We start from the raw sequence: 27,317 nt of genomic DNA on the forward strand, positions 1-27,317 counted from the left end.
GGGTACATTGTCGGAAGGGGGTTGGTAAAACCCCAAATTAACAAAATTGAGGCAATCCAGGAATGGCCCCGCCCCATCAGTAAGAAACAGGTTCGAGCTTTCTTAGGGATAGTGGGATACTATAGACGGTTCATTCCCAATTTTTCTACCCTAGCAGCTCCCCTAACTGACTTGACCAAGGGCCGGAAGTCAGTGATGATACAGTGGACGGCAGAGACAGAAAAAGCGTTTGTGGAGCTGAAATCGGCATTATGTAGTCACCCTATCCTGGTAGCCCCCGATTTCACTCGAGAGTTCGTAGTGCAGACAGATGCCTCAGATGTTGGGTTGGGGGCGGTCCTGTCACAGGTGATTAATGGAGAAGAACATCCCATAGTTTTTCTCAGTCGGAAGCTGACGGCCGCTGAGAGAAACTATGCGGTAGTGGAGAGGGAATGCTTGGCCATAAAATGGGCCCTGGACTCCCTACGCTACTATTTGTTGGGTAGAAAATTTAGGTTGATCTCTGACCATGCCCCGCTAGCATGGATGAAAAGAAACAAAGGAACGAATGCAAGAGTGTCCCGGTGGTTTCTCTCTCTCCAGGAGTTCAACTATGTGGTGGAACATATGCCGGGTAAAGTGCACCAGAACGCTGATGCCCTTTCCCGAGTCCACTGTTTAGTGGGTCTATGTGCCTCCACCGCCTCGGGGTTGAGGCAGAGGGGGGGGATATGTAGGGGCCATCAGGGCTGGGTAATAGATGGGAGGTATATTTCCCCGGTATTTGGACTATGGTCACTTTAAAACCCTGTGTGGTCCTAGGAAGGGAGTCCGGATTTTAGCAGCAAGCAGTTGCTGCTTGGTTTTTTTTCTTCTCAGGGCCGGACTCCTGGGATGGGAGGGAAGGAAGGGCGGGCCTTCCCATCCCACCTAGGTACACACCTGGTTGTCAGTGAGGCTGAGAGTCTCACTAATTATGGTATTGAGGAGATGCAAATTTATGCTTAAGAAGCAGCCTCAGAGGCAGTCTGAGAAGAGGTGTTGAAGGAGTAGCATGTATGCTATGGAAGCTCCTGACAAGGAATATTGGAGTATGTGATGGAAGCCAAACCATACCCTGTCTGTTGTTTGTATGGTGTTGGCCTGATGAAAACTGAACTTTGTTTGATCCTGCTGGACTGTATATTACCAAGCTGAAGTAAGCTGAACTGTTATTTTCCAATTATTACTGCTGCACTGAAGCTGTTTTCTTCTACTGCACAATAAACGGACTTTGTTTTATACATCTGTGTACTGCGTGCTGGCTGCGACCCCCTCTAAACTTCACAGGGGGCATGCTGGGAGTTGTGTTGCCTCAATTGGAGGCCTATGAAAGCATGGAAGGAGGTCCACTTTAAGGTCAGGGAATGCAGTGGGGGAACTGCCAGACAACCTGGTGGCAGGGCAGCTATCCAGCAGCAAGCTAGGCCAGCCAGCACAGACGCCAGGTAAGTCTGCCTAGTTATGTTTAGGACACACTGCCTATCTATGTGATATGCTGCATTGGCGGGGGGGGGGGGGGGGGGGTTGTATTAACGGAAATGGGGGCTTCATCCAATAGTTAGACCTTAGACCGCTGTTAATTTCATGTAAATTTGGCTCCACCCATGACCACACCCACCTTATGTTGTGTGGCCACACCCATTTTTCAGCTGGAGTGCCCAAAAGTTCCCCGGATCTCTTAGGATCCTAGCAACTCCCCTGCTTATTTCTGTGTCCAGTCTTCAGTTGCTGCAAAAGTGATTAGTGGTCTTTTGCAGATATGGAAACACATTTATAGAGCTGACTTATTTTAGTATCAAATGTAATAAACAAAAACTAAAAATACACCATTTAGGCATTTTAAAAGTGTACAGTGCCTTGGAAAAATATTCAATACCCTTGGCTTTGTTGTCTGTTACATTTCAACCTGTAATTTTAATGTTTCATAACCTTATTTTATGTGATGGATCTGCAGAAAATAGTCTTGGTGAAGTGAAATGAGAAAAATAAATATAAAAACAGATTTCAAAATAATATCATCCACAAACCTGACACCACAACAAACCCCAGCAAGAGTGGGTCGCTTACCAAAACTCACAGAACTGGCAAGAAGGACATTAATCAGACCAAAGGTAACCCTGCAGGAGTTGCAGAGTTCCACACCAGAGACGAGAGGTGGAGCACAATGCGTACATTTGAAAAGGGCGTTTGGAAAAAAAGGCACCTGATATAGACGAAAAAAGCCAGCTTTGGCTACAAAAGGCGCCTGGTGTAGTCGAGATATCAAATTCGGCACCTGGTGTAGCCAACATGCCAAATTTGGCTACAAAAGGCGCCTGGTCTAGCCGAGATACCAAATTCTGCAAAAAAAAAAGGCGCCTGGTGTAGCCGAGATGCCAAATTCAGCTGCAAAAGGCACCTGGTATAGCCGAGATTCCAAATTCGGCTACAAAAGGCGCCTGGTGTAGCAGAAATGCCAAATTCGGCTACAAAAGGTGCCTGGTGTTGCAGAGATGCCAAAATCAGCCACCAGAGGTGCATGGCATAGCAAAAAAGCTAGTTTTAGTTTTTAAAAAAGGATGCTGTTATGGCCAAAATTTGTTGGGCTATAAAAGGGTTCTGTTCTAGCGGAAATTTGTTGGGCTATAAAAGGGCGCTGGATATAGCCGAGAAAAGCAATATAGCCGAGAAAAGTGATATACTATGACCTAACTTCTCCCTACTCTCACAGAGAACCCTCTCCTGGTGGTGCCTAACCCTAGGACCCTTCCTGGTGGTGCCTAACCCTAAGACCCCCACCAGTGGTGCCTAACCCTAAGACCTCCCAGTGGTGGCTAACCCTAAGACCCTTCCTGGTGGTGCCTAACCCTAATAACCCCCCTGGTTTTACCTAACCTTAAGACCCTCCCTGGTGGTGCCTAACCCTATCACCCCTGATGATTACTATGACCTAGCTTCTCCCTACTCTCACACAGAACACTCCCCTGGTTGTGCCTAACTGACACAGACCCCCATGGCTTGTGATGCCTAATCCTAAACACCCCCCCCCCCGTTGGAGCTAAACCTTAATCCCCCATGGTGGTGCCCAAACTTTGCCGCATTTCATGTCAAGCATATATGTTATTTTAAACTGATATAACCGAATTAACTGTTATAATCAAAGTGTTATAACCTAATTTAGTCACCTGCTGATATAACCGATGTTGTAGCCGCATTTATATAGCCTTACAAATCTCGGCTATATCCAGCACCATTTTATAGCTGAAAAAATCTCGGCTATAAAAGGCAACCTCTTGTAGCCGAATCAAAACTCTCTTGTAGCTGAATCAAAATTCTCAGCTATAAAAGGGGGCCCTCTTGTACCTCTTGTAGTCGAATCAAAAACTCGGATGTCCTTTTCACCACCTTGTAGCCGAGATTTGCAGAAAATATGAAGTCTATGGAGGCACCCTTTTTACACAGATAGCTCAGGCGTCCTTTTCAACTGATACCGGGCGAATAGATATACAAGCGGAAGTTTTCAGTTATTTTGTCCTACTTGTTGTTTGCTTCACAATATACCAAGTAATACATCGTCAAAGTTGTAGGCATGTTCAGTCAATGAAAGGGTGTAAGCTCTCAAACAGTCCATTTTAATTCCAGGTTATGAGGCAGCAAAACATGAACAATATCACGGGGGGTGAATACTTTTGCAAGGCACTGTAGCTCTGATAAAGACTTACAAAGTCCGGTAAAAAATGACCATATAACTGATACTTCTTTGCAAAGTACTGTTTGTTTGAAGTGATAAAATGTGAATGCTGTCAGCTGGTGGCATTCTGTAAACGTTCCCTCAGTCTGGTATACAATATTGCACTAATAAGGAGTCAATTCCATCAATATATAAATGCTTTGATAAAACTGATAATGTTGTCTTTCTAACTTTGGAAGTGACAAGTGTGTATTCATTTTTAGATTCTATGGACCCAGAAGACAAGTCAGTCAGCTTCCACATCTACATAATAATTGCACATCAGCCAAATTTAATTCTGATCAAAATGCTATCAATCTGATTTTGCATTAACCACAAGTTCATCCGTGTTAATATTTAGGTAATTTGTGATAATGACTTGCAATGGAAACTTTAATATTACAACACTGTTAAAAGTAGCAATGGCAAAGAATCTGGCAAGTGAATTACTCCAGGCAGCGAGTCCTCAAGGAATTACTGTTAGTGCAAATAAAGAGGATATCACATTCAGTTCTCAAACTGATTTTTTGATTGTGGAAGTGACCTATCACAGCTACAATCACCTATATCACAGTACAAGGAAATAGCAAGACCAGGTCTGTCAGAGGCTGATATCAGGTAATGGATAACAAGTCTAGCAAATATTGTAACACACAGAAGGAGCTCATCAACTCTATCACTCAACCCGTTTCCATGGTAGTGCAGAGACAATTATCGTACCACAAAAGACAAGGCCAGCTCTCTTATAGCTATGTGTATTTTTATTTTTCTGTCACAATGCTTGCTCTTGGCATGGAATTATTGACTCTAGTCCCATTGTCTCTGCAAATGTAAGGACCCTTGAAATGATAAAGGAATCAGACCTAGATCTGTGACATGGCCCTACAGGACAATGCTAATACTCTAGAGTGGAGTGACTGGATAGTGTAATGCTGGGTACACACCATGCGTTTTCCTGCTCGATCCGCAACATGCTCGATTCCATGTTATGTATGCCAAAGCGATGGCAGGAATGATCAAAGCCTGAATCGATCATGTCGGAAATAGTCGAATCGATCCCGATCGACCTGCGGATCGAGCAGGAAAACGCATGGTGTGTACCCAGCATAATGACTAAAGAGGAACTGCAGCCTAAACAAACATACTGTCATTAAGTTACATTAGTTATGTTGATTAAAATAGATAGGTAATATAATCTCTTACCCACCCTGTTTTAAAAGAACAGGCAAATGTTTGATTTCATGAGGACAGCCATCTTTTTGGTTGGAGGTGACAGGGAGCATGAGACACCATTTCAACTGTCCTGTGTGCTAATCACCATTCCCAGTTGCTAGGCAACGTGAATAACAACATAGGAAATCCCATCATGCTTTGCACAGCATCAGGGAAAAAAAGCCCTGGGCAGTTTTCTTTAATGGGTGGAGCTGAGCTAAAAATGCAGCTAAAAATGATGCTTTGGTAAGAAAAACTAAATTCTGATGCTGTGAAACTGTTAAAGAAACACCAAGCCTTTTCAGTTCTGCTGAGTAGATTTTTAGTCCGGAGGTTCACTTTAAAGTGAACCTAAAGCCACGCAAAAAAAATGAGATGAACTCACCTGGGGCTTCCCTCAGCCCCCTGCAGCCGATCGGTGCCCTCGTAGCCCCGCTCCGATGGTCCAAGACCCGCCGGCGAACACTTCCAGTTTGGCCGTCACCGGCCAGGAGGCCGCAATAGCAGCATAGGGGGCAATATACAGGCACTCGCGTTCCCATGCCTGTCGGTCGGTGACGGCCAAACCGGAAGTGTTCGCCGGCGGGTCTTGGACCATCGGAGCGGGGTTGCGAGGGCACCGATCGGCTGCAGGGGGCTGAGGGAAGCCCCGTGTGAGTTCATCTCATTTTTTTTGCGTGGCTTTAGGTTCACTTTAAGGGCTCTGCCTCTGACAGAGGAGACCTGGGTTCAAATTTTGGCTCTGCCTGTTGAGTAAGCCAGCATATATTCAGTAAGAGACCTTGGTCAAGTCTCCCTAACACTACTACTGCCTATAGAGCGCGTCCTAGTGGCTGCAGCTCTGACGCTTTGAGTCCGCCAGGAGAAAAGCTCAATATAAATGTTCTGTGTCTTGTGTCTAGAGTACACAGCAGGTTTCACCTTGTTTATCATCAGTGTAGGTGTTCAGATCTGGGATACTGCATTGGGAAATCTTGATTATGCCAAACATCGAACTTCAGCACCTATGCTAGTAAACAGGGTCCAAGCCAATAGAAGGCAGCATTGGAGTCATGTGAAGCATGGTGTGAGTGCGCTCCCATGACCCTCTCCACTAGCTTGTGTGCTGAAGTGTGGGGTTCGGCATAATTCAGGTTTTTGAATGCAGGATCTCAAATTCAAACACCAACACTATCATTCTGACTTGTTTCCATTCTATGTAGACCTGCATAATGCAATATAGAAATTACAGTATAAAGTAAAATACATATATATATATATATATATATATAGAGAGAGAGAGAGAGAGAGAGAGAGAGAGAGAGAGAGAGAGAGAGAGAGAGAGAGAGAGAGAGAGAGAGCGCAAAGGCGCAGCAGCTGGTGCAGCAGCTAAGTTCAGCTGTGAAATGTTATCCGTGGGGATGTAATTGCTGCTCTCGTCTGGCTACTCCTAACAAATCCCTATGGTAAACACTCCCTTTGCACCCCTCAACACTAATCAACTACCATGATATTATGCTCTGCCTGAAATAATTCTCCCACCTCAACATTAGCCCCTTCTAATGCCTAACCTCCCTCATTCTTCCTCCCTGGTCTCCTAATTGACACCTAACACTTCACCTTTCATCATCTTCATCTCTGATGTCAAACCTAAGCAATGTCATCCAAAATCATTACAGTCGTAAATCTGGCTATTTAATAGCTGGCTATCAACTCACTTTCAGCCAAAAACCCATAGGTTCTACATGCCAGCAGTGGTAGCCAATTACTGGGGCTTGGGTAACTCATCTCTACAGAAACTGCCCCCAAGTTTCTGTGGAGATGAGTACATGAGTAATCTATACCTTGACTCCAGTGTCCAAATGAATGGCACAGTAATTGCTTTATTTGCTTACTCTTTCTCTAGAGGTCAGGTCCACCTGGGATTTATTCTTATCCTATTATAGGAATAGCATAAACACTGACCTTGAGAGTGCTATGTGCAGCCTGTCCCAAGTATGATGACAAGCGCTGTGAGCATGAAAGGAACTTGAGGTGAGAGACATATGGAGGCTGCCATATTTATTTCCTTTTAAGCAATGTGGTTGCCTGGCAGTCCTGTTGATCTTTCTGATCAGCAGTGTCTGAATCACACACCTGAAACAAGCATGTAGCTAATCTTGTCAGATTTTTGTCAAAAATATCTGATCTGCATTCTTGTTCAGGGTCTATGATTAAAAGTGTTGGAAGCGGAGGATCAGGACAGCCAGGCAATGTGTACTGTATAAAAGTAAAAAAATAAAAAAATAAATATATCAGCCTCCATAGGTCTCTTACCTCTGGTTCCCTTTAAGCTCTCATACAGATTCTAGCCCACAGTTTACTTTTTCTTTTCCAAAGCTAAAGGTTAGCAAATGAAATAGCAGCTAGATTAATTTTTCAATATGGCACAGCATAGAACAAAATCAAATAAAACAAGTTTGATTAAAATGTGAGGTGTGCGGCCTCAGATGCAGGGAAATCCATGCCATTCAGCTAATCAACAGCGTGGAGAAAATGGCCTTCTTTGCATGTGTTAATTTATTTTTCCTGAAATGCTATAGAAACATGTTGCTACATTCAAAGGCAGCACATCAAACCTGACATTTCTGTTACAGCAATGTTTGCCTTTTATGATCATCAAATTGTTGTGTGCTGCTCTTCTGATCCTAAAGTCTCAGACCATCTGACAAAATTGCTGATGATTAGGAAGTTCAAAAGCACTTTGAACACAGGTAGCCTGAATGATCTGCAGCTCTAATAAACCATATGGGTGCTATAAGTGTTTTCTACACAAATTAAACAACAGTATACAAGATAGATTTGTAAGTTAAACTAACTCCTGCACCAGTGTTCATTTTCAGTCCTTGCTTGTGTTGGTCACCCGCAGTGCACTGTCAGCTTCTGCACAGCCTGTACTGGCTGGTGTAATATGCTGCTGATATCTTCTGTACGTGTGATGTCATCACATGGGGTGGCATCAGCGGGGGCTACATACGCAGAGGAGGGTCTGATTCAACAGTTACTGGAATTTTAATTTACTGAAGGTAGACCACCAACCTGTACGCACCGCTTCTGAAGACAAATAAGTAAACAGAATCTCACGGCTAGATTAGGCAGCCAGCATATTGTTATAATACAACTGATTTGGAAAACAGTGGATTACATTCTGCTGCTGACCAATGGGAAACAACTGGTACATCATCATCAAGCAACCAAGCAATGATATCCAAGCAGCATTGATAATGTGGCTGTTATGGACTTCTATGCCGTGCTTCCACTCCATGGCCCTCCATTACCAGAACACTGTCACCCACTGGGGAACTCCACAGGCAGGGAAAATGCTTCAGAATTTGCCACCCATGTGAATAGATCCTCAGGTACTGTTTACAAAATTTTTGTCTACCTTTCCTGGATCCCTTAAGTTCTAAAGTGTTCACCACTGTTGCCCGACCTTAGTAAGTCAATCCCACTGTAAAATTCTTGGAATATATTTGTCATCCCTGTTTTACTCTCTCCATGAGACATTTGCACTGCTTTCAAATTGAAAATTCACTTTTCTTATAAACAAAACAAAGAAACCCCAGGAACTATGGCATATATGCAAGCCAAGCCCACCCATGATGCCGTGTGAGGCCACTTCCTCTGGCAGCGGTGCCTGGGGGGGGGGCGCTGTGAGCAGGAGGAAGTAGCAGCGCAGGAAGGAGGAGCAGCGGGAACACAGTGGTGGGGAGAGGAGCCAGATCCCCCTCCGTCACCTGGGCCCCCCTTTTCCGTGATCCCCCTTTAGATCAGTGCTTTCCAACTTTGCGGGCATGGAGGGCCGTTTTTTTTTCAGACTACATGGTGGAGGGCCGGCAGTCCGACACAATCTAACGCCCCCTCCCCCCCGGGAAAAAGAATCTAGCAGCAGATTCACCCACAAAATGCAAATGGAGTGATAGCAGATTCTCCTCAAAATGCACTCAGATTGGCTGCAGATTTACCCACAAAATGCACAAACATTGGCTGCAGATTTACCCACAAAATACATTCAGATTAGCTGCAGATTTACCCACAAAATACACAAAGATTGCCTGCAGATTTACCCACAAAATACACAAAGATTGGCTGAAGATGTACCCACAAAAATACATTCAGATTGGCTGCAGATTTACCCACAATATACATTCAGATTGGCTGCAGATTTACCCACAATATACATTCAGATTGGCTGCAGATTTACCCACAAAATACACAAAAATTGCCTGCAGATTTACCCACAAAATACATTCAGATTGGCTGCAGATTTACCCACAATATACATTCAGATTGGCTGCAGATTTACCCACAAAATACACAAAAATTGCCTGCAGATTTACCCACAAAATACATTCAGATTGGCTGCAGATTTACCCACAATATACATTCAGATTGGCTGCAGATTTACCCACAATATACATTCAGATTGGCTGCAGATTTACCCACAATATACACTCAGATTGGCTGCAGATGTACCCACAAAATACACTCAGATTGGCCGCAGTTGTGCCCACAAAATGCACTCAGATTGGCCGCAGTTGTGCCCACAAAATGCAGTCAGAGTGGCCGCAGATTTGCCCACAAAATGCAGTCAGATTGGCCGCAGTTGTGCTCACAAAATGCACTCAGATTGGCCCTGGGGGGGGGAGAGGGGGGGCAACGCTGTGAGCAGGAGGAGGTAGCAGCGCAGGAAGGAGGAGCAGCGGCAACACAGTGGTGGGGAGGGGGGCCAGATCCCCCTCCGTCACCTGGGCCCCCCCTTTTCCATGATCCCCCTCTAGATCAGTGCTGTCCAACTTTGCGGGAATGGAGGGCCGTTTTTTTTTCAGACTACATGGTGGAGGGCCGGCAGTCCGACACAATCTAACGCCCCCTCCCCCCCCCCGGAAAAAAAAAATCTAGCAGCAGATTTACCCACAAAATGCAAATGGAGTGATAGCAGATTCTCCACAAAATGCACTCAGATTGGCTGCAGATTTACCCACAAAATACACAAACATTGGCTGCAGATTTACCCACAAAATACATTCAGATTGGCTGCAGATTTACGCACAAAATACACAAAGGTTGGCTGCAGATTTACCCACAAAATACATTCAGATTGCCTGCAGATTTACCCACAAAATACATTCAGATTGGCTGCAGATTTACCCACAAAATACACAAAGATTGCCTGCAGATTTACCCACAAAATACATTCAGATTGCCTGCAGATTTACCCACATAATACATTCAGATTGGCTGCAGATTTACCCACAAAATACATTCAGATTGCCTGCAGATTTACCCACAAAATACACAAAGATTGGCTGCAGATTTACCCACAAAATACGCAAAGATTGGCTGCACATTTACCCACAAAATACATTCAGATTGGCTGCAGATTCACCCACAATATACATTCAGATTGGCTGCAGATTTACCCACAAAATACACAAAGATTGCCTGCAGATTTACCCACAAAATACATTTAGATTGGCTGCAGATTTACCCACAATATACATTCAGATTGGCTGCAGATTTACCCACAATATACATTCATATTGGCTGCAGATTTACCCACAAAATACACTCAGATTGGCTGCAGATGTACCCACAAAATACACTCAGATTGGCTGCAGATGTACCCACAAAATACACTCAGATTGGCTGCAGATGTACCCACAAAATACACTCAGATTAGCCGCAGTTGTGCCCACAAAATGCACTCAGATTGGCCGCAGTTGTGCCCACAAAATGCAGTCAGATTGGCCGCAGATTTGCCCACAAAATGCACTCAGATTGGCCGCAGTTGTGCCCACAAAATGCACTCAGATGTGACCACAAAATGCACTGATTGGCCACAGTTGTCCCCACAAAATGCAGTCAGAGTGGCCGCAGATTTGCCCACAAAATGCAGTCTGATTGGCTGCAGTTGTGCCCACAAAATGCAGTCAGAGTGGCCGCAGATTTGCCCACAAAATGCAATCAGATTGGCCGCAGTTGTGCCCACAAAATGCAGTCAGAGTGGCCGCAGATTTGACCACAAAATGCACTCAAATTGGCCGCAGTTGTGCCCACAAAATGCACTCAGATGTGCCCACAAAATGCACTGATTGGCCGCAGTTGTGCCGCAGTTGTGCCCACAAAATGCACTCAGATGTGCCCACAAAATGCACTGACTGGCCGCAGTTGTGCCCACAAAATGCACTCAGATGTGCCCACAAAATGCACTGACTGGCCGTAGTTGTGCCCACAAAATGCAGTCAGATGTGCCCACAAAATGCACTGATTGGCCGCAGTAGTGCCCACAAAATGCACTCAGATTGGCGCAGTTGTGCCCACAAAATGCACTCAGATGTGCCCACAAAATGCGCTGATTGGCCGCAGAGCTAAAATATTTACACCCCCCCGCCCCCTTGTTGCCCTCCCCCCCCCCCCCCCTCCGTCCACCTCGTTGCCTGCAGATTTACCCACATAATACATTCAGATTGGCTTCAGATTTGCCCACAAAATACATTCAGATTGCCTGCAGATTTACCCACAAAATACGCAAAGATTGGCTGCACATTTACCCACAAAATACATTCAGATTGGCTGCAGATTTACCCACAATATACATTCAGATTGGCTGCAGATTTACCCACAAAATACACAAAGATTGCCTGCAGATTTACCCACAAAATACATTCAGATTGGCTGCTGATTTACCCACAATATACATTCAGATTGGCTGCAGATTTACCCACAAAATACACTCAGATTGGCTGCAGATGTACCCACAAAATACACTCAGATTGGCTGCAGATGTACCCACAAAATACACTCAGATTGGTTGCAGATGTACCCACAAAATACACTCAGATTGGCTGCAGATGTACCCACAAAATACACTCAGATTGGCCGCAGTTGTGCCCACAAAATGCAGTCAGAGTGGCCGCAGATTTGCCCACAAAATGCAGTTAGATTGGCCGCAGTTGTGCTCACAAAATGCACTCAGATTGGCCGCAGTTGTGCTCACAAAATGCAGTCAGAGTGGCCGCAGATTTGCCCACAAAATGCACTCAGATTGGCCGCAGTTGTGCCCACAAAATGCACTCAGATGTGACCACAAAATGCAGTCAGAGTGGCCGCAGATTTGCCCACAAAATGCAGTCAGATTGGCCGCAGTTGTGCCCACAAAATGCAGTCAGAGTGGCCACAGATTTGCCCACAAAATGCACTCAAATTGGCCGCAGTTGTGCCCACAAAATGCACTCAGATGTGCCCACAAAATGCACTGACTGGCCGCAGTTGTGCCCACAAAATGCAGTCAGAGTGGCCGCAGTTGTGCCCACAAAATGCACTGATTGGCCGCAGTTGTGCCCACAAAATGCACTCAGATGTACCCACAAAATGCACTGATTGGCCGCAGTAGTGCCTACAAAATGCACTCAGATTGGCCGCAGTTGTGCCCACAAAATGCACTCAGATGTGCCCACAAAATGCGCTGATTGGCCGCAGAGCTAAAATATTAACATCCCCCCGCCCCCTTGTTGCCCCCCCCCTCGTTGACACCCAACCCCCCCCCCCGTGTTGCCGCCTGTATTTAAAACCCTTTCCTCCATGCTGCGGCATATAAATGTGTACAGCCTCCCCCCTCTTTGTCCCCCGTGCTACCGCCTCTAATTCACCTCAGATCGGCAGCGGCGGGCAGGAGATTGGAGCCAGTCACGTCGGAACACCAGCGCATAGCAGCCGCGCGGTGAATTTGAATGGAGGACGTGACATCATCGCTCACGTCCAGCACTTAAATTCCCCCGTGCGGCTGCCATGCGCTGGTGTGGCTGGTTCCTATCTTCTGCTGCTGTCGCCGCCGTCGCCGCCGATCTGAGGGGTGTTAGAGGCGGTAGCACAAGGGACAAAGAGGGGGGAGGCTGTAAATATTTGTAGGCCGCAGCATGGGGGAAAGGGTTTAAAAGAAAAAAAAAAGTTGCGCTGCCTGCCACAGCATGGAGCAGGCGGCAGGGGGGCCGCAGCAGGAGGCCTGGCGGGCCGGATGCGGCCCGCGGGCCGCCAGTTGGACAGCACTGCTCTAGATATTAGCCAGTGTGTCAGCGGCAACGGGCAGGGAATGAATGACTCACCTCTTCCTTCCGCGTTCCAGGCGTCGGACGCTGCGTTCCACAGTTCTTCTCCATCTTCAACGCCGCCTACTGTACTTCCGCAAGTACAGTAGGGGGTGTTGAAGAAGAGGAAGGCGTGTGGAACGCAGCAGCGTCTGATGCCTGAAACGTGGAAGGAAGAGGTGAGTCATTTATTATCTGCCATCGCCACTGACACACTGGTTAATATCTGGAGGGGGAAGCTGAAAGGGGGGCCCCAGTTGAGGGTGGGGGGTCTGGCCCCCCTCCCCACTACTGTGTGCCTGCTGCTCCTCCGTCCTGGGGCAACTATACTACCTATACTGGAGACAACTATACTACCTGCACTGTGGGCGCATCCATTCCTCACAAGTTTGCCTCAGGCAGCAAAAAGTCTAGAACCGGCCCTGGATAGTTGGGATATCATGAAAATCATTCTTGTTTCTTGTTTTGATATGCCTATAAAGGAACTCTTGTTTTGATATGCCTATAAAGGAACTCCTGCTTCACCGATTCAGATCACAGTGAGGCTCCTTACACACTATGGGATTGATTCACTAAACCGTAATAACTCAAATCACGGCCACACTAGCGTTTTCGCGTTTTTGCGCGCAATCGCAAATTTTCATGTGCAATTGCGCAAAACATGCAAAAATGTGAAACCGCTAGCGCGGCTGTGATATTAGTTATCATGGTTTAGTGAATCAAGCCCTATATGTAGTGTATTATTACGCCACGCACAGTCTTTCCGGTGCACACTGTCAGTCACAGCCTTAAGGTGGCCACACAACATACAGTTTTTTAAATATCTGATCAATTCAAGAATAGCAATCAATTTTTCTGACTGTAACAATTCAAAAATCTGACCAATGTACCACAGACCTATGTTAAATGTTTCCCCAATAATGAATAAAATAATTGACAGTTCAGAAAAAAATTGGTTGGAACTGTACATCAAGTAATTGACAATCTATCACACACCATACAATTCTTGATAAAGTTGGTCTGAAATATCAAACATGTCCAATCTCCAAAAAAAAAAACAACAACAAAAATATTTAGATATTCGATCAGATTTATTGAAAACAAAGAAAAGCTCTTGATTTTTTGGGACAACCAATCTAAATGATCAAATTGGTGAAAGCAAGAAGTTTTAAATCAGGATGATACCATTTATTGGTGAAAAATGTATCTTTTAATTGTATGGTGTGTGGCCACTTTTAGGCTTCTTCACACTGTATGCGTTTATGCGCACATTGATGTAGCACATAGTGAACAGTGTAGAACGGACATATGCGAAATAAAGATGCCAGGAAATCTGGGCACCGGGACTTCTGAGATGCCGCTGGCGCCCACATTTCCTGCTTTTTTTTTTTAGCACAGACCCATCGTTTTACATAGGTCCTTTAAATCCTGCTCTAGTGCAGCACACATGTTTTCCCAGGCAACACACACTTCTGCAATTCATTGCTATGAATGCATCCATGCTGCATGTCTGGGCCAGTGCTGCACAGTTTGATCTGTTTAGCAGTGGTGCATTAGCTACTACCACCGCCACATGTCATTACCAGGAAGGAGGCTGAGCAACAGTGTGAGGAGGCCAGGCAGTGAGCTTCCGCCAGCCCTTCCCCTTTCCTGGCAAAAAGAGCGTGATCAACAAGATACTAATATTATTATAGAACAACATTTTTTCAGGGGGAACTATTTTACATTACAAGAAAAATAACATTTATATCATGCTTTTCTCTTGGCAGACTCAAAGCCTTAGAGCTGCAGCCACTAGGATGCACTCTTTAGGAAGTACCAGTGTTAGGGAGTCTTGCCCAAGGTCTCCGACTGAATAGGTGCTCGCTTAGTGAACAGGAAGAGCCGAGATTTTAACTCAGGTCTGTGTCAGAGGCAGAGCCCTTAACCAGTACACTATTCAGCCACAATTGGACATTATTGTTATTGTATCTTCAAATAGGTACAAGAGTTTAATAATTGGAGAATCAAACCACTTTAGGAGGAAGTAGTGGTTTGTGACCACAACACAAGTCAGTGGCGATATACTGGTACTTCTCTCTGCTCCCTGCTCCTGTCGCCATCACTCACATGATCTGCCTCAATCAGAGTAACAATAAAAAAAGCCTCTGGTCGTTAGGGGTCCTGGAAAGGCAATATAAAAGTGGTGAACGTATTTAAAATTGAAGTCACCCCCTCTTTATTAATATGTAGTTTGTCTGAAGATAAGCTTCACTTAATACCATAGTCTATGTTAGTCCACAAGATCAGTTAGTGAGTGCACACCGATGAACTGCCTGATATACACTACATAGTCTTCAAAGTGGTGCAGCATCCAGTAGAATACAAGTACCAGGGCCGGAGCTACCATAGGAAAAAATGGGCAATTGCCCCAGGGCCCCAGAGCCTGTAGGGGCCCCCAAGGTGTCCCTCCCCATCTTAACTGTTGCTCCCCAGGGACTCTGCATAGTATTTGGCAGAGTAGCGTCTCATATGAGCTGGCAGGCAGGTGAGACACTACACTGACATAGACACTGCAGAGGTCCTAGGGAGCACAGTTAAGTTGGGAGGTGATTGGGGGAGGGTCAACAGCCAGCTCAGGGGCCCAGGAGGGAAATTTGGCTGCAACAAAGGGCCCCTAATGATGCTTTTTGGTCTAGGGGGTCTGTTGGGGGGGCCTCCAGGCTAATTTTGCCCTAGGGCCCAATTGTTACTTGAACCGGCCCTGACAAGTACAATTAGTTTTCCACAGTAAGAGTAAAGAGACCAGGAGCAGCACACTTGTATCATTTAAAAATTGTGAACCTTTACTTCAATATCTTCTTAAAACAAGGCAGTTGTAAAAAATGACAAAAATACTTATCAAATCCATAAGGCAAATAGGCAGCATGGTGATACAGGCCAGCGGGAGGTGCGGAGGAGTCACGGTCCACGATAGTTTCGCCCCGCCATAGGGGCTTTATCAAGACCAAATTAATACCATAATCAATTTAGATGAAATAAGGAAATATTCACATCTAAATGTATAACCTCAATACAAGGTAGTAGTGTAAGCGCTCTATATCAGTCCAAAAGTAAACAGCATCAGGCTCAATGGAATTCCCCCCCTTTCATATACCGACTCACCATATGGTGTGGTCTGCGCCTCTGGGGAATATGGCCACCCCACTGCCTTCTCTGGCAATATCACCATCTGTGCAGCACCATCTGTAATCATGAAAAAGGGGCCTTCATTGCGTAAAAATATCAGGATTTATAAAAAAATGGTGGCATACACCTTTAAAATCAATGTCTTCCGTATAGTAAACAAAAAGACCCGATGGGTCGCTCTAGGGATTGCAAAAAGTGGAGTAGCTATGCGTGGAAAGGTGCTCAGAGGCAATACGGATAACCACCGCTCTCTCGCCTCGCCTAATCCCCACCGCCACATTCAGAGTCCCGGTGTGACGCTAGCCCCGTCCAGCTAGCACCACGTGTACAGGTCGTCGCTCTGTAGCTCTGCCCTTTCAACATATAGATACTCCACTTATTGTGATCCCTAGAGTGACCCATCGGGTCTTTTTGTTTACTATACGGAAGACATTGATTTTAAAGGTGTATGCCACCATTTTTTTTATAAATCCTGATATTTTTATGCGATGGAGGCCTCTTCTTCATAATTACAGAGGGTGCTGCACGGACGGCGATATTGCCATAGAAGGCAGTGGGGTGGCCATACACCCCAGAGGCGCAGACATCCCGGGCTTGGCCGCACCATCTGCTGAGTCGTTATATGAAAGGGGGGGGGGGGAACTCCATTGAGCCTGATGCTGTTTACTTTTGGACTGATATAGAGTGCTACTGCCTTGTATTGATGTATGATGATATAGCATGTATCTAAGTGAAGAGACCACCCATGAACTGTGGTGAGTCCTATTGCTTGCTATTTTTATATTGATATTTGTCAGAGTTAACTGAGCGCTGTTATTAATCTGATTTTTATAAACAGAGGCGCTATTCGTGACCTTGAGACTGTACTGTGTACTCCTGTCTGTTTATTGCCTGAGGAAGCGGGAATATACCCGTGAAACGCGTTGCGGTTCTGTTCATGGAGTATGTGAATAAATTGTCTTTATCTTAAGCGACAGCATCGAGTCTATTTCTGAGTGGCCGGTCCACCGCCGCCACCCGAATATTTTAAACATTTGAGCATATTTTATCCTTTTGGCGCCTCTGTACATCTACTTGTCAAGATATCCACCCTTGGTGGTTGGAAGGGTGACAAACCCTCCTTTCCTTCTTCAGAGAGCGACATCTTAATCCTGAGTGGGGACAGGTCTAATCTCCCCACCTGCCTATATAGTGGTTGCCTAAACGGTAACCCATGTTTGTAAGTATAATACTTACTCCACATTAAAGGATACCACAACTGACATGTGGCATAATGAGATAGACATGGGTATGTACAGTGCCTAGCACACAAATAACTATGCTGTGTTCCTTTTTTTCTTTCTCTGCCTGAAAGAGGTAAATATCAGGTATGTAAGTGGCTGACTCAGTCCTGACTCAGACAGGAAGTGACTACAGTGTGACCCTCACTGATAAGAATTTCCCCCTTTTTTATCTCTTTCTTGCTCTCAGAAGCCATTTTCTTCTAGGAAAGTGTTTTATAGTTGGAATTTCTTATCAGTGAAGGTCACACTGTAGTCACTTCCTGTCTGAGTCAGGACTGAGTCAGCCACTTACATACCTGATATTTACCTCTTTCAGGCAGAGAAAGAAAAAAAGGAACACAGCATAGTTATTTGTGTGATAGGCACTGTACATACCCATGTCTATCTCATTATGCCACATGTCAGTTGTGGTATCCTTTAATTCTCCCTGATCCAATACATACTACACTATATTGGGCTCTCGGTTTCTCTGTTTTATGATTTTTATAAATGTATAACCAACCTGACTGAATATCTTTCCCAGATCTGATCATTTCTGTATGGTGACTGTTCTGTAAATTACCAGAATGTCACATGCTGCCTTCAAACATGCTGAAGAAGTATCAGCACATCTACTTTACTCAGTAGCTATTAAGGAGCAAAGTAACACATTTCCCACATTTTGCACACCTTCATTTATTTATTCTACCATTTCATGTGTGTGAATTTCTTCAAAATAAAAGACCTTTTTTTTGTAGGTAATCTGAAATATTAGAGGCAAGGCTTTCCTGATGAGAACATGATGCAATGCTGCCCTCCAGTGGCAAAAAAGTAAAGCACATCTCTCAGGGCTGCCAATGTAGAAGACACACATTTTAGTTAGGTTAGAATCAACTGCAGTTGATGCCTAAGATTAACAGTATTTAAAAATCATCAATGTCATTAGACTCATTACAGGAAATGAAGATAAATTAACGCTTGTACCAATTTATGAAATGTAATATTCACCCATGTGACTACTGATGGCAGTGACGTCATTTTAAGTGTACCTTGACACACACACACATATATATATATATATATATATATATATATATATATATATATATGTATATATATATATATATATATATATATATATATATATATATATATATATATATATATATATATATATATATATATATGTTAGGGGTGCTACATAATAGTGTACAGAAGCTTACCAAATATTCTGTAATGCTTTTCAGTAACTACAAATACTTGTTCTCATTTTGTTTTATATATAATTATTTTTAACAGTAAAATTATATATAATTATTTTTATTCTCCAGTTTGCTATTATGAATTGGCCTGCACGTGTATGTCAGTTTGATGGGGATGGATTAAAGGTTGTTTAGCATTACCTCTGCTGTGACTGGTGCCCGGATACTTTGTTTCTACCTACCGTTTTTCTGCATGGCTGATTGATCTGGAGGCACAGTTACCCAATCTGTTACCCCCGGAGGTTGCCAGTCTATGCATCTTGTGCCAATCATTGCTACTCTCTGTTGATAATAGTGTACAGAAGCTTACCAAACATTCTGTAATGCTTTTAAGTAACTACAAATACTTATTCACATTTTGTTTTATATATAATTATTTTTAACAATATAATTATATATAATTATTTTTATTCTCCAGTTTGCTATTATGAATTGACTGCAACAAGTACTAGTACTAGCCTTTGGAGAACTCGAACTGCATGCTGAGAACCAAGACAATCCACTCCAACACTGACCACAGAATTGCCATGGTGATTATGCAAATCATATTTACCTTTTATAAATCTTTTACTCATTGGCCCCTCCTACTCATTTATTGTGCTCCTGCCACAGAACTGTCTGACTTTTTTAATTGCTCAGCTCTGCCCTCTCCCCCACCCTACCATGTGAAATAAAACTTTTCACAGTAGGACTTTTGCGCGCGCAAAGTGCCGCGATTCGCGCGATCGCGGACTTATGCGTGCGCAAATTGCTGCGATTCGCGCGAATAGCGGCAATTTGTGCGCGCAAAAGTCTGCGGTCGCGCGAACGGCACTTCACATGCTAATTGTTTAGCAAGCCCGTGGAGGAAGCCCATAGTGTTTTATATTAGTTTTTCACTGTGTTTAATGTTTTAGAGCTAAAATGTAATATTGAGATTAATCCCGCTTTAAAAAGTATGTACATTGTACCATTCATGTCACAAACTGGTACTCAGAGAATCTCAAAATGTAAGCCAATGGTAACGGCTTACATGAATGACAGGGCCAGGAGCCAATGAAAACGGCTCCTGCCCGGCTCAGTGCTCTGCCGTCATAGAGGCGGCAGGGCAGCTCATTGTGGCGGAGATCGAGCGGCCACAGCGGCGGGGTTGCGCGGTGAATGGGACATAGAGTTTAGGTCCGGTCAGCACCGCAGCGCCCCCTGCCCGCCATAGATTTATACTGCGGCGGTCCGCAGGTAGTTAATCAGCTCTGCTGAGACACTGATTATCCCACCTGTGCATGTTTGTGGTTTTCTGCAAAACATGTACTGTTGGTGGGTCTTGAGGACAGGGTTGGGGAACTCTGGTGTAAAAGGCAATTTATTTACAAGTTGTGAAAATATCACCTGGGAGAAAACTCTCTTTTCTCCTGGGTGTTCTCCTAGGAGATATTGGGCCTGATGCTATTCCAGGTGATAAGCAGCTTGCAGATGCGAGCTACTTATCACCTTCCCTGCACACGAGGATTATCGGCATATCCTATTGCCAGTTTCATTCGTGCAATGGCTGATTATTAGGGACCTTTTACCGAGTGATGGGAAAGATTAGTTAGGCTTAACTTGTTCCTGTTCTGTAAATTACCAGAATGTCACATGCTGCCTTCAAACATGCTGAAGAAGTATCAGCACATCTACTTTACTCAGTAGCTATTAAGGAGCAAAGTAACACATTTCCCACATTTTGCACACCTTCATTTATTTATTCTACCATTTCATGTGTGTGAATTTCTTCAAAATAAAAGACCTTTTTTTTGTAGGTAATCTGAAATATTAGAGGCAAGGCTTTCCTGATGAGAACATGATGCAATGCTGCCCTCCAGTGGCAAAAAAGTAAAGCACATCTCTCAGGGCTGCCAATGTAGAAGACACACATTTTAGTTAGGTTAGAATCAACTGCAGTTGATGCCTAAGATTAACAGTATTTAAAAATCATCAATGTCATTAGACTCATTACAGGAAATGAAGATAAATTAACGCTTGTACCAATTTATGAAATGTAATATTCACCCATGTGACTACTGATGGCAGTGACGTCATTTTAAGTGTACCTTGACACACACACACATATATATATATATATATATATATATATATATATATGTATATATATATATATATATATATATATATATATATATATATATATATATATATATATATATATATATATGTTAGGGGTGCTACATAATAGTGTACAGAAGCTTACCAAATATTCTGTAATGCTTTTCAGTAACTACAAATACTTGTTCTCATTTTGTTTTATATATAATTATTTTTAACAGTAAAATTATATATAATTATTTTTATTCTCCAGTTTGCTATTATGAATTGGCCTGCACGTGTATGTCAGTTTGATGGGGATGGATTAAAGGTTGTTTAGCATTACCTCTGCTGTGACTGGTGCCCGGATACTTTGTTTCTACCTACCGTTTTTCTGCATGGCTGATTGATCTGGAGGCACAGTTACCCAATCTGTTACCCCCGGAGGTTGCCAGTCTATGCATCTTGTGCCAATCATTGCTACTCTCTGTTGATAATAGTGTACAGAAGCTTACCAAACATTCTGTAATGCTTTTAAGTAACTACAAATACTTATTCACATTTTGTTTTATATATAATTATTTTTAACAATATAATTATATATAATTATTTTTATTCTCCAGTTTGCTATTATGAATTGACTGCAACAAGTACTAGTACTAGCCTTTGGAGAACTCGAACTGCATGCTGAGAACCAAGACAATCCACTCCAACACTGACCACAGAATTGCCATGGTGATTATGCAAATCATATTTACCTTTTATAAATCTTTTACTCATTGGCCCCTCCTACTCATTTATTGTGCTCCTGCCACAGAACTGTCTGACTTTTTTAATTGCTCAGCTCTGCCCTCTCCCCCACCCTACCATGTGAAATAAAACTTTTCACAGTAGGACTTTTGCGCGCGCAAAGTGCCGCGATTCGCGCGATCGCGGACTTATGCGTGCGCAAATTGCTGCGATTCGCGCGAATAGCGGCAATTTGTGCGCGCAAAAGTCTGCGGTCGCGCGAACGGCACTTCACATGCTAATTGTTTAGCAAGCCCGTGGAGGAAGCCCATAGTGTTTTATATTAGTTTTTCACTGTGTTTAATGTTTTAGAGCTAAAATGTAATATTGAGATTAATCCCGCTTTAAAAAGTATGTACATTGTACCATTCATGTCACAAACTGGTACTCAGAGAATCTCAAAATGTAAGCCAATGGTAACGGCTTACATGAATGACAGGGCCAGGAGCCAATGAAAACGGCTCCTGCCCGGCTCAGTGCTCTGCCGTCATAGAGGCGGCAGGGCAGCTCATTGTGGCGGAGATCGAGCGGCCACAGCGGCGGGGTTGCGCGGTGAATGGGACATAGAGTTTAGGTCCGGTCAGCACCGCAGCGCCCCCTGCCCGCCATAGATTTATACTGCGGCGGTCCGCAGGTAGTTAATCAGCTCTGCTGAGACACTGATTATCCCACCTGTGCATGTTTGTGGTTTTCTGCAAAACATGTACTGTTGGTGGGTCTTGAGGACAGGGTTGGGGAACTCTGGTGTAAAAGGCAATTTATTTACAAGTTGTGAAAATATCACCTGGGAGAAAACTCTCTTTTCTCCTGGGTGTTCTCCTAGGAGATATTGGGCCTGATGCTATTCCAGGTGATAAGCAGCTTGCAGATGCGAGCTACTTATCACCTTCCCTGCACACGAGGATTATCGGCATATCCTATTGCCAGTTTCATTCGTGCAATGGCTGATTATTAGGGACCTTTTACCGAGTGATGGGAAAGATTAGTTAGGCTTAACTTGTTCCTGTCTGGCTGCATACCTGTTCTGTGAACCCACCACTGCATACCTGTGCTGTGAACCCACCACTGCATACCTGTGCTGTGAACCCACCACTGCATACCTGTGCTGTGAACCCACCACTGCATACCTGTGCTGTGAACCCACCACTGCATACCAGTTCAGTGAACCCACCACTGCATACCTGTGCTGTGAACCCACCACTGCATACCTGTTCAGTGAACCTGCCACTGCATACCTGTTCTGTTCAGTGGACCCGCCACTGTATACCTGTTCATTGAACCCACCACTGCATACCTGTGCTGTGAACCCACCACTGCATACCTGTTCTGTGAACCCACCACTGCATACCTGTGCTGTGAACCCACCACTGCATACCTGCAAACCTGCACTCTCGCCATGGTGCGCACCAGTCCAGCACGGCCGTCACTACACAAACAGCTGTTTGCGGTGCGTTACACGGTAAATTTGGTGTGTCAGTGTGAAGCAGTACCTTAATTACACTACCTGATTGATGTATACACATGCAAGATGTTTGAAAGCACTTTAGGCCTGTCATTTAGCATTCAATGTGATTTCTGCCCTTAAAACGCTGCTTTGCGTCAAATCCAGATTTTTCCCCGGGACTTTTGGCATGTATCCCACTCCGCCATGCCCCCCTCCAGGTGTTAGACCCCTTGAAACATCTTTTCCATCACTTTTGTGGCCAGCATAATTATTTTTTTTTTCAAAGTTCGCATCCCCATTGAAGTCTATTGCGGTTCGCGAACTTTAACGCGAACCGAACCTTCCGCGGAAGTTCGCGAACCAGGTTCGCGAACCTAAAATCGGAGGTTCGGCCCAACTCTATCTGCCACTCCCTGCTGCGATCCTGGCTTGTAATTGCCAGTTTTAGGCAGTGTTTACAAACAAAAAACATGGCTGCTAACCAGAATGTGACAGGCTCAGAGAAGCTGTCTGTGACTCATACAGCAACAACACACAGCACACAGAGCCTGCAAGGGGTGAGGAGGGTAAGTGCATAGCTTCTCCCTATCACAGCAGAGCAGCAAATTCCTGCCTGAGCCGACAAAACCGACAAAGGAAAGAAGATTAGATTATATAGTGGAGATATTACAGTGACTGTGCAACTAGAAAAGGCTGCAGTAAGACAAACCACATTAGAACAGGTATAGGAACTTATAGGATAGAAGAAATAAGGCTGAACATTCTGTTACAGAGTCTCTTTAAGCCAAAAGCAAGCAACAATATACTTAAAATAATTTTGATAGTACCTCTTCACCTACTTTTTGAACATTTTCAATTGCAAAGTGCTGAAAAAGTATTTTAAACAGAAGATGCAAAATTATGGCCTAGGAGAAGACTCAGGAGAAAAAGTGAATTGCATGTGGGCCAAAGATTGGGAGGAAAATATATTTGATTTCTATCTTTAGATTGTAAGCCTCTGGCAGGGTCCTCCCTTCCCTAGTGTAATCTGCAGGATTGTGTGCTCCTGTCCTATGACGCATGATCATGTATTTTGTACAATTTGCCTTGTATAACTTTGTTCTATGTCGTATAACCTTGTTATGTCTGTCATCCTTGTATCAGTGTATATATTTATTGTCCATCGCTGCGTAATATGTTGGCGCTTTATAAATACAATGAATAATAAAAATAATAATAATCTTTGGTGGTCTTTTGCAAACTAATTACAACAATTATCATTAGGTCGATTGTTGATCATTCGTTTTCCAAAGATTTTTATCTCTCGTGTGTACGCAGCTTGATTCTTTACACTGAGCTGCAAGTTAGACACATCTTGGCCCAAGAAGAAATATATGTTTAAATGCTCTTGATATGGTGACACGCCCACATGCTTATGAAGCAGCAAATCACTGGATTGATGGGAACTGCACTCCTGTCTGTGAGCTGGAGCTACAAGCCTGTTACTCTATGAGAGCTAGGACTGCCAGGACTAGGTAGCAGTGATATTGTCTTAGCCCAGAGAAGGAGGAGGAGGTTGAGCATCTTACTACATATGGAGAACAGTACCAGGGATTAACAGTAAGCACTAGCCGTCCTGTGCAGGGCCAGTTCTACTAACAATGGGCCCCAGGGCAATATTAACCCGGCGGCCTCCAACAGACACCCCACCGACCAAAAAGCGGCATTAGGGGCCCTTTGTTGCATCCAAATTTCCCTCCCGGGCCCCAATCATCTCCCAACTTAATTGTGCTCCCTGTGGCCTCTGCAGAGTCTTTGGCAGTGCAGCGTCTCACCTGCCCACCAGCACGGGTGAGATGCTACTGTGCCAAAGACTCTGCAGTGGCCCCAGGGAGCAAAAGTTAAGTTATTGGGGGAGGCAGCTACAGTCTCTGGGGTTGTGGGGCGATTGCCCCCTTTGCCTCTATGGTAGCGCCTGCCCTGGTCCTGTGAGGGTTCAACTGAGTAGATTCTTGTTTCCAGATATGCAGTTTGAGAGGATGAGGCATCAAAACTACAAAGTGCATTAGACATCTCAGAAATACATCCAATTGATAATTTGTCTTTGTTTCATTTAATTTAACAAAAAGCCTTGGTTTTACAAGGAATACTTACAGATTTTCCTCTTCTTTCGCCTTCTTGTCCAACACTAAATAAACCGTTCCAAAGCTTCCTCTGCCAAGTCTTTGCTGTATCAAATATCTCTTGGCAATCAACGTATCTGGGGTGGCTGAGAGTGGTCGAGCCTCTACTATCCTCTGAGATTCCTTGTAGCTAGACATGTCTAAAGAGTCGGTCAGCATCCTGTACCTCAGAGGCAGTCTTGTGCCTAGCTTTCATCAATATGTTAAATCGACACAACCTTAGAGAGAAGGGAAAAAAAATATTAATTATAGAGTTAGCGTACTTACACATAAGTGTGCGTAAAATGTTTTCAAATGGAGCCCAAACCAATAACACATTACTGATTTGTAGAAGAGTGGACCGTGAGGTAGGATTGCATGTTAAGGACAATGAGTTGTAGGAAATGGTAAATATATTGAGATGCTGGGGCCAGTATTCCTTGAGGTGCGTACACACGTCCAACTTTTTTGAACAACTTGTCGTCCGACTTGTCATTTGAACGACTTGGAGTGCAAACAACATGTCGTTCAGATGTCATGTACACACTGACCAACAAAGCGGCTGACATGCTAATTTACCTAATTTACATGTCGTTTAACCAACTTGATAATGGACAATGCACTGGATAGAACAACAGACTAGATTAAATGACTGATCAAACGACTTGTTGTTTGAACTTCTATTAGTTGGACAAACGACTAAAGGTGCCCATACACTTATGCGATTTCCTGCAATTTGTCACTGTAATCGAATCTGCTGTGCAATTGGTACGCAAACGCAGACCGATCGGCCGATTTCCATCCAAAATCGATCGATTCCGTCGATCTGCCAAGGCGGAAAATTCCGCTCGATCAGATCAGATTCGATCAGAGAGGGTCTATCTGTTGGTCGAACTGGTGGCAATCGACCAGTGTATGGTTGTCTTAAGAGTCGGTTGTACACATGTATGGACCTAACAGTCGTTTGAACAACAGTTGGTCCAATGGATCTGCTAAGCGGATTGGGCAAACCGGCTGTTATCAGTCGCTTGACAGCGTGCACACATGTCCAGCTTGTCAAACTACAAGTCGGACAACTAGTTGTGCGAAAAAGTTGGACGTGCGTACATACCTTTACATTTCTGCAAAAGTGGTCTGTCTGGGGGCTTGGTGGCATTCTCGTGTATTTTGGGAATTTGATAAAAGTAGGGGAGATCTGGATGATACCATCGTTGTATGCCACTTTTCAGAGGATCATTAAGCAGCAGTTTATATGATTGGGTAGGGTCAAACAGTTTAATTCCTCATATGAGAGTTGATCTTCAAGCAGATGATAACCTTCCTTTACAAAATCGGCATAGTCAAGATTCACAATGCCCCCTCACTTGTCTGCCTGGTGGATTATTACATTCTGATTTTTCTCTAGAGCTTTGAGGGCAAACTTCTCATCACCACTAAGATTGTGTTTCGAGTTAATGTGTCTCTGGCCCTTATTGCAGAGCTTGTAGAATTCCACCATCACCACTTGATAGAATTTACTGATGTAAGTCCCTTTAGCATGAGTCAGGAAAAAACAGACTTTGGTCTAAAGGGCATGTGTTGATAATCTGGTTCTTTAGGAAAATAGGGGTTTGATGCACAAAAGTGTGGTAATATTGACGCACACAGACAGTGCATGGCAATATTACCTTTACTAACAGCAGCGTGTACCATGAGCCATGCTATTAGCACGACCCACTAATGGTAACGCTCATTAATAACGTTCATTACTGTAGCAATGGTCAGAATCCACGCAACGACCTGCGCTCACACACACATCCTGACCCCCCCCCCTTTACTGAAGTTTTATTCCCACATCTTTCATGATGTATAAAAATGGCCATATTGCAGACAACAGTTACCCTTTTCACATAATCTTTGTTGAGGTCGAGTGGTTGTTTTATTACACTAGTGGACCCAAGCCCATTTAAAAACGGGCTCTAGGTCTGTTTTTTTTAACTTCGCATGCGTGCGCACCCGCCGCACAGACCCGCGCACACGCCACACAGGCCCGCGCACACACCACACAGGCCCGCGCACACACTCGCCTGGCTCACTGACCCCGTCCTCCAGTCACAACTGCTGCGCACATGCGCAGTAGCAAAAAGCACGGACCCAGCTA

At 44.2% G+C, this 27,317-nt stretch overlaps 1 protein-coding gene across 2 annotated transcripts in view; it reads right to left on the reverse strand.

Moving 5' to 3' along the window:
* Positions 1-27,317, reverse strand: part of NEK11 (NIMA related kinase 11) — a 386,870-nt gene that overhangs the window by 325,663 nt on the left and 33,890 nt on the right. For both annotated transcript variants that reach the window (XR_011020552.1, XM_068234487.1), the window contains exon 2: positions 25,170-25,416. Coding sequence is in view for 1 of the 2 variants with exons in the window: in XM_068234487.1 (XP_068090588.1) it covers positions 25,170-25,357 (188 nt within the window). In the remaining variant the exon portion in view is untranslated. The remainder of the gene's footprint in view (positions 1-25,169; positions 25,417-27,317) is intronic.

Source organism: Hyperolius riggenbachi, chromosome 5 (genome assembly GCF_040937935.1).
Source record: "Hyperolius riggenbachi isolate aHypRig1 chromosome 5, aHypRig1.pri, whole genome shotgun sequence".
Taxonomy (NCBI): Eukaryota; Metazoa; Chordata; class Amphibia; order Anura; family Hyperoliidae; genus Hyperolius; species Hyperolius riggenbachi.